The 8,993-nt window shown below is 40.5% G+C and overlaps 1 protein-coding gene across 1 annotated transcript in view; it reads right to left on the reverse strand.

Annotated features, from left to right (window-relative positions):
* The window catches only part of SLC2A9 (solute carrier family 2 (facilitated glucose transporter), member 9), a gene marked incomplete at both ends in the record, with an annotated part of 49,150 nt that extends 40,402 nt beyond the window's left edge, over positions 1 to 8,748 (reverse strand). The window contains 2 exons of the mRNA XM_009871763.1: positions 931 to 1,055; positions 8,588 to 8,748. Coding sequence (XP_009870065.1) covers positions 931 to 1,055; positions 8,588 to 8,748 — 286 coding nt within the window. The remainder of the gene's footprint in view (positions 1 to 930; positions 1,056 to 8,587) is intronic.
* Positions 8,749 to 8,993: the final 245 nt, after the last annotated feature.

The following is an 8,993-nucleotide window of genomic DNA, read 5'->3' on the forward strand; positions in this document are numbered from 1 at the left end:
GATACTATCAGATGAAATATTTTTACAGTAACTGGTATTAGTAGCTGTTCTCTCACTAAAGGCTTACAGCTGCAATCAACTCTTAATAGCAGGCATAAAATAAGGGCAAGAATGAATGCTGCTCAAAGCCAGGAGAAAACAAATGTACAGCCCTGGTTAATACACTGACAATATTTATGCAGCTCCAGAAGTCTGATAGTTCGGTGCTAATTTAAGACCAAAATTAGCAGTCAGCACCAAAAAAACCGAGTTGGGGTTGTTCAGCTTGGAGAAGTGAAGGCTCCAGAAAGACCTTATACTGGCCTTTCAGTACTTAAAGCGGGCCTACAAAAAAGATGGGGAGGGACTCTTTATCAGGGAGTCTAGTGATAGGACAAGGAATAACAGTTTCAAACTAAAAGATAGGAGATTTACATTAGCTATTAGGAAGAAATTCTTTACCGTGAGGGTGGTAAGATACTGGAACAGGTTGCCCAGAGAGGTTGTGGATGCCCCTTCCCTGGAAGTGCTCAAGGCAGGTTGGATGGGGCTTTGAGCAACCTGGTCTGGTGGCAGGTGTCCCTGCTCATGGCAGGGGAGTTGGATCTAGGTGATATTTAAGGTCCCTTCAAACCTAAACCATTCTACAATTCTATGAAATAGACTGCGTTCTCCTAGCCAAAGGATTTTTATGGCATGAAGACAAATAACAGTCTACTGAGGCTGGAAGAGTAAAGAGGGCGGAACAATCAGGGTGGCAGCAGCAGCTAGCATCCATTCCAGTGTCTTCTCCAACCATTAGATCCTCCAACCCTTAGCCTGCTGTTCTCTCCCAGTGAAATACGTCCCTGAAATGCCTCTTTAATGTAAAGAAATATCTAACTGGGGGACAGGAGCAAAATTACGCATGGCACAAACATTTCAGATATGTACAGCACGATGAAAGCTTACCTGCATCAACACCCATTATAACACGGCCCAGTATGAGCATTTCAAATGACCCAGCTAACAAGGAAAGGGACATCAACAATGCAGCTGTCACTGCAAACACGTTATTGAGCAGCAATGTACATTTCCTAAAACGAAAAAAAAAAAAATTATGTAGACACCTGCACCATAACAGTTAAATGTATTCGTATTCAAAGCACACTAGGCTATTATTCTCAAATATCTATAAATAAAAAATGTCCAACAAACACTGTCTCTTAGAAGTTTGGTAGAGTTCCAAAATACAACTCTATACCCAAATGGATACAGTTTCAAACCTACACTACAGTTTTAGAATAAAAATATCATAGTTAACTGAAGAGCTGTACTTCAAAGGCGTGGCAATTAGCCACCCTACACATCCTAAGAACCCAAGTACAATGCCCGAGTCTCCGTATATGAATATAAACAAGTGTACTCTGGATAAATGTATTTATGTAGGAATCAGAGAACATACATCAAATAGCAATAAGCTGATATAACTACTGGCATTTCTATGCTACATACAGCTTTTGCCATTTTGAGAATTTGCCAACACTGACATATTTATGTCATTATAATTCATTCTTAAATACACAATATCCAAAATATACTTGTAGAGTTAGAAAAAACATTTGGGCTCACACAAGTAATAAATAGCAACTCTTTACCAAAAATTGTTGAAATTAACCAGGATATAGATTTACATATTTTTTTTCAAATTTTAAATTATTTCATACTATAGCACTCAAAATCTGAAAAAGTATTTCTTTCAAAGAAAAGAAATATTTTTTTTGAAAATTATTATTTTGTTAAAGAATATACACAAAATCACACAAAAAAAATTCTAAACATTTTTCATTTGCACTATACCAACAGTTGTATTTCTTAGAGTTTTCTTCTTTTAGAACTTTCTGCTCACTTTTGAGGAACTCATTAATTCTTAAGTGACTTGTTTCATAACTTTTGCAAAAGAAAATACTTTACAGAAGAAGCGATATGAAGGATTTCACGGGCCTTTGATACTTGGATTCAAACACTGATACCCAGGGGGTCTCATTTCCTGAACACATGAAACAAGAGTGGTTAAAGACAGAAAGCCAAGAGCTCTGCTGCAATGATTTTCAATTGAAGGATGAAGTATAACCCACACAGAACTCAGAAAATCACTGCTTCTTTATGCACATTTCTCCACAAATATGGATTTAAGTGGCTGTTTGCTAAACTAAAGCCTGCAGGTGAATGGCTGGAGAAACGATTATCATCAGGTTCAGCCTTGCAAGGCACTGAAGAGCTTCTAACAGAGATCCAGGGATATCTGCAGGAGATGTGGTGGCCTCTTTACAGCACATCACAACAAGATAGCTGCTCTGCTTATGATCTAACACAAGGCAAACCACCACAATTTTCACAATTACGCTGTAAGAGAATGATCGTACCCTATGTTTTCCATCTGTGAGTCACCTCAGCTACACACGGCAAAGCCATGGAGATTTGTCTTTATCAGGTTTTGGAGTCACAAAGTTAAGCACAGTCGTCTTTTGGCTCTAGAGGTACAACTCAATACCTTCAATCCCACTCACAATAACATATGAAGGAAATAAATTTGAAAACAAATTTACCTGGAGATAAATTAAGAGGGCTCCACTAATTCTGATGATAAATGATACAGGATGAGAATACACCAATTTTATTTAAAACTGAAGTAGTATTAAACTTGTAAGTATTCTCAATGAATTGTCTATCTCTACATATTGCAATTTCCATGCAAATGAAGAGGAATGACCAGAAAGGCTATCTACCCTTTTCTTTTTCAAAGCAGCTAACAAATCAACCCACCAGTCCTCACTCTTCAAGTTGAACACATAGGTAACAACGGGAAATCTTCCGCCCACTGAACAAGTCACCCAGCTTCTTGCAACAGTCCAGTGCATTTCTGATAGGAAGTATTTTAAATACTTGTATCTATAATTACATCTTCTGCTTTCTATTGATCTTCAAACATAATGAGTAACAAGGTTTGAAGATCAAAAAAATGAGATACAGCTCATTAAAAGTGTATGTCTCTACAACAAGATGTCAAGAGTGATGACAGGTTTTTCAAATGGATATAATTTGAGAGGGCTGAAATGATATAAACAATGCCAAAAATAGGAACAAAATGTTCATTCAGGTCAAACAAGTGTTACATACTCATTTGAAGATTCCTTTCCTCTTCTTAAATTTAAATAAAATCTAAAAAATATATACCCTTTTAGAAAAAGTTGACCAGCAACCCTGTATGCTATGCAGCAAAGAACAGAAAAGCACAGCCTAAGTAACCAAGATAAAGACAAAGGATTTTTCTTTGCCAGATTGAAAAAATTAAAAAAAAAAAAAGCGACACAGGAAAAGGCTGATTGGAGCACATAAATTTTTGGTCATGGAAGCACTATGCTGGGTGTCTGTGTCAAGGTTTTGGAGGCTTCTGTGAGGAGGGGGAACAAGGTAGTGACAAGGTCAGTAGAGAAGGTGCTGCAGGACTGAGGAGGTACATCCCCAGAGGGACTCTGACCCACGGACCACCCAGGCTGGAGCACAGGAGAAGGGTGAGAAGCAAGAAGCAGCAGAAAGAAGTTGCTACGTGCTGATCCAAACCCCCTGCACTGTCCTCTTACTGAAGGGACCAAGCGCGACCTGCAGTTACCAAGGGGGAAGAGAGGAGCCTGGAGAGATGTTCAGCCTGGGAAAGCGGGAGGAGTGTCCTAATGCTTGTATTGTTTCCTAGCACCTGATCAGTAATTAAATACTTGTGCTAGTTGGCAATAAATTAAAATCCCAAAGCTGAGCCTGTTCTCCCCGCAACAGTAACTGGTGTTTTCCCTTTCTTTGACCCGTGACTCTTCTCACTCCTTTTCCTCCTATTTCTCCCCAGTCCCCCCCATCCCATTTTGGAGCGGGGGGAGGGAGTGGTGAGCTGCTGGGTAGGTGCTTGGCTGTCAGCTGGGGCCAAGCCACCACAAACATTAACAGTGGGAACAGCTCCTCATCATAGCTCCTAAGAGAAAACCATAGGAAAGAAACCCCATGCTGTCCGAGTTTACTTCCAGCCAGGTCATACTACAGTCAAAATTGCCACAATCATAAAAAATAATAACAATCTGTGCTTTCTTGGCCAAAATTGTATTACCTTAGCAACAAGGCACAGGAAGAAGAACCAAACCAAAAAAAACCCCAACAAGCCACTGCTTGTATAGGTCTAATATAAATGATATAAAAATACCACACTTCATAAATCACCACAGCAGACACTTTCCCTTTGGCAAGGCCAATCATTCTTGTCAGGTAACTATTGCTCAACACGCTTCCAAAGTGTAAGTTTGCAAACTTCAACACTAAGCCGCTATAAGAAAGGACACACACGGATTTGTTGATCAGCCTCATCATTTCTCTAACATTCCAAATCACAAACTGATCAAGCATCTGTCCAAATAGCACATGAAACCTACCAAAGCATAAATATTGTACATAGTTCTCACACAGCACATTTCATTTTTCAGCCTTGCTGAAGGTTATAGACCATATCAATCTCCTTACTTCTGTAACTGGGTAAACAGAGGAATAGATAGTGAAGTGGACAAAATCCAAAGGTAACATGCAAAATTGTAGCAGACCTGGGAAAGGGAACCTGGACTCAAGTTCACGTTCAGAGCTCCACATGGTTCTGCCACAGCTATTGCGCTAAAAATACAAGACTAGCATTCATTTAAATATGAAGACTTTTGCTCCTTCCATTCGAATAATTCAGAATTCTCTTCAGCCAAAAGAAATAAAGTATTTATGCGGTCCAAAAAGAAGACACTTTCGCAAACTTCTGATTGAGCACAGAGCATTTGTCACAAGCAGCTACACCCTAAGCTAAACAGCAAGTTTTGCAACTCGGAGCTAAAACTGGTTCTCTCTGAGGCCAACTATCTGTACTGCTTCAGGAATGTAACTTCCAATCCTGTACTTAACCTGAAATAGTCCTAAGAGAAGATCCACTTGCTCACTAGAAATCAGTTTCCACAGGCAACCCAGCTGAGACTGACAGTTCACCCATCAGCTAGACACAGAGCTAAGCTTTAAGGATTTTTTCCACCCTTTTAAGGTATTTTCGATACTGAAAACACTTGAGAATTTCTTCCTTGGAATTGTCCTTGGCTTTTTGCAAAATAGCTCGGATGATATTGGATAGTTCCAGAGGCCAGAACAGAATCCTCATGACTACGTGCCCCTCACAGAGGCAATAACTTTAATGAGGGATATGAATTAATAGGCTTTTTGTCTAAAACTCACAACTAGGAAAATGACAATTTAAAGTTTTATCAAAAATGTTGTCTCAAAATTCAGAAATAAGAAAGACTCTAGAATCTCCACTCAGGAGCAAATATGGTATCTTACACAAAACGTACCGTAAGGAAACTGTTTCAATTAGGAGCTGTGGGTTCTTTAAACAAGGTGTTTAAAAAACAGCCAGTAACAGATTGAATACTGGATCACCGTTTCAACTACAGTACCTGACTTCAGAAGAACAAAGTAGCAGCATTACTAGGATAATCCAGACAAATTCCCTCAGTTGCTTCATACTCAGAAGAGTTCACCGTGCTTGGGTGAAGACATTGTCCCTCTCCTGCAAATGCCTCCCCAGCAACGGGCTGAGCAAACACCGTGGGTGTTCAGGATACACAACAGCAGCTGCTCTTCAGTAGAAGAGAATTTAAATTATGAAGTGTCAAAGCCACATCCGAACATCAGACTTAGGCGGATGAAAGCTCTTTGAAAAAATTACTCCACATCTCTCTTGAAATAAGTAGGGTCTAGGAATTCAGTAATTTGGAAATTACGTTATTAACCTCACAGCAATATGATTCAAGAGCGCTCTTTTTAAGCCATACATTTTTTTCTGACTAATGCTTTTGATCTCCTTTAGTTCATTATTCTGTGTCAGTGTAAATGGAGCACAGCGTCATCATACATACAACCCTCGAACCTACACTTGAACAATTTAATATTGAAGTATTTTATTGTTCTGTCAACATTTCATAAAGTGCTCCTCAATTACTGTGTCGATATGTCAATCTGGTTTCCTAGACCAGACAAACACACTGAAGTGTGAACAGCAAACTCAAGAACAACACTTTGATAAGCAGCTTTTATCCACTGACATAGAATCATAAAATGGTTTGCGTTGAAAGGGTCTTAAAGATCAACTAGTCCCAAATCCTCTGCCATGGGCAGGGACACTTTTCCCTAGACCAGGTTGCTGAAAGTCCTTTGGAGATGCAATCCTTTCCCATCTCTAATCAAGTACTTGTACACCATATGCTTCGGGTTGCAAGGGACCTCAAAGATCATCTAGTTCCAAGCCCCCTGCCACGGGCAGGGACATCTCCCACCAGATCAGGCAGCTCAATGCTCCATCCAACCTGGCCTTGAACACTTCCAGGGATGGAGCATCCACAACTTCCCTGGGCAACCTGTGTCAGTGCCTCACCACCCTCAGGGTAAAGAATTTCTTCCTTACATCTAGTCTAAACCTATGCTCTTCCAGCTTCCACCTATTATCCCTCATCCCGTCACTACAAAAGTCCCTCCCAAGCCTTTTCGTAGGGCCCCTTCGGGGACTGGAAGGCTGCTATAAGGTCTCCCCAGAGCCTTCTCTTTTCCAGGCTGAACAACCTCAACTCTCTCAGCCTGTCCTTGTAGGAGAGGTGTTCCAGCCCTCTGACCATCTTGGTAGCCCTCCTTTGGACTTGCTCAAAAAGCTCCATGTCTTTCCTGTATTGAGGGCTCCAGAGCTGGACGCAGTACTCCAGGTGGGGTCTCAAAATGGCAGAGTAAAGGGGCAGAATCACCTCCCTTGACCTGCTGGTCACACAGCTCTTGATGCATCCCAGGATACGGCTGGCTTTCTGTGCTGCAGACACACACTCTTGGCTCATATTGACCTTACCATCCACCAACATGCTCAGAACCTTCTCCCCAGGGCTGCTCTCAGTCCACTCATTGCCCAGCCTGTATCTGTGCTTGGGATTGCCTCATGTTAAACTTCATGAGATTGGCCTGGGTCCACCTCTCAAGCCTATCAAGGTCTCTCTGGATGGCATCCCTTCCCTCCAGTGTGTCGACCCCACCACACAACTTCGCATCATCAGCAAATTTGCTGAGAGTGCGCTCAATGCCAAGACCTTTCAAATATGACAGAAAGCGGCCTAGCAACTTCATCTGCCAGTTCCGTCAGGATCCATGGATGGATCTCATCAGGTCCCATGGACTTGTACACCTTCAGGTTCTTTAAATGGTCTCAAACCTGATCTTCACTTACAGTGGGTGGATTTTCCTTCTCCCCACCCAGTTCTCCTGTTCCCCTTCTGGAGAGGACCCACATCTTCTCTAGCCTTCCTTTATGGGTAACAGAATTACAGAGCAGAGAATATTAACTTGCTGTAAGCATGAAATGGAAGAACCTGAAAACCTATTCTCTGAGGTGAAAAATGCGATATGGAAGAGTAGGGAGAATGAGAAACACATCTAGGAGAAAATAATCTAAAGTAATTGAAATAGTCAAAATGTAGTAAGGAAAGTAAGAACAGTGGAGGTAGATGCTCATATTTAACTTCTTTAATGACCTTCTCCAGTAACTTAACTGAGCAAAACTTATCAAATTATATAGAATTTACAATTAACGAACAGCCAAATGAGTAGTTAATATGAATGTTATAATGGCACTTTTTTTTTCATGCCCCTTTAAATAGAACAAAAATTTGACAGAAATATCTAACTAGCACCTGTGGGAAAAATGCAAACACACACCAGCATAAATATTCCTAAAATACTTGGTATTCCCTATAGTGAAGACTTAGTCAAATCCTGCACTGCATAGAGCAGGTAAGACATCCTCAAGAGCTTGGAGAAAGACCAAACATTAATTTCACCCTAGTTTACTTCTTCAAACAATATTTTAAGTTGACACAAGAAAGGATAAAAAAAAAAAAGCAAATTTTTATTACTGCATGAGAGGAAAAGTTGTTGAGGAGCAAATGAGACTTGTTGACAGCTTTATTTATATACAGTAAGACATTCAGAAGACTCAGGAAACAGGAATATGCCAATCCTTTGTGAAATCTTTCCTATTTTACCGTATATTCCTTTTGTATTGACAATTTGACCTCTTTGACAACCACTGCCCATTCAGGGCAAATGGCTTCTGTGACTCAAATGATACACAGTAAGGCCAAAGAGAAAGGTATCAATTTTACTTTGGGAAATTTGGAATTCTTAGAAATGAGCTTCCATAATTTGAAGATTATAGAATCAGGGAATGGCTTAGGTTGGAAGGGACCTTAGAGATCATTTAATCCAACCTCCCTGTCATGGGCAGGGACGCCACCTCTCGACTAGGTCGAGGCAACACATGGGGACCGAGCAGGAACTGAATGCGTGACCTCGGTGTTGTCATTGTTGTCAGCACTGCGCTCAACCCACTGAGCTAACTGGCCCCCTAAGATGTTTAACTTTGCATTCTGGTAAAGAGAATTTAAAGAAAAAAAAAAAGCAAAGTCCTCTAGAGAAACTAAGTGATAAACTGCTTTACAAAAGACAAGTTTTCCAGCACACTTACCTTCCAAAGAACTTCACAATTGGGGTAACAATAATGGCACCCACAAGGCCACCAACGGCAAAAATAGAAACAGTAATGGACCAGAGGAGAGTCAATGTGCCTTCATCCACAGACACGTCGTATCTTCTTTCCCAAGTTTCATTGTAAAACTTCTTGATATACTGAAAGAAAACACAGTAGCAAAACATGTAGCAAATCATGCTTTAAGAACATAACTAAGAGAAACAGAATTAAAAAAAAACCCCAAACAAACAGTAACTTGCTTGCAGGAATCCTTTTCACTCTTTTATCTCTTGCCTCAAAAAAAAAAATGAGGCCTCATCTCTAGATGCAGCTGCAACAGAGACTAACGGAACCAGTCAAAGCCCACAGACACTTAACTACACTGGTGTATTGGGTTGGCTCA

This window comes from Apaloderma vittatum, unplaced genomic scaffold, assembly GCF_000703405.1.
Source record: "Apaloderma vittatum isolate BGI_N311 unplaced genomic scaffold, ASM70340v1 scaffold14436, whole genome shotgun sequence".
Lineage (NCBI taxonomy): Eukaryota > Metazoa > Chordata > Aves > Trogoniformes > Trogonidae > Apaloderma > Apaloderma vittatum.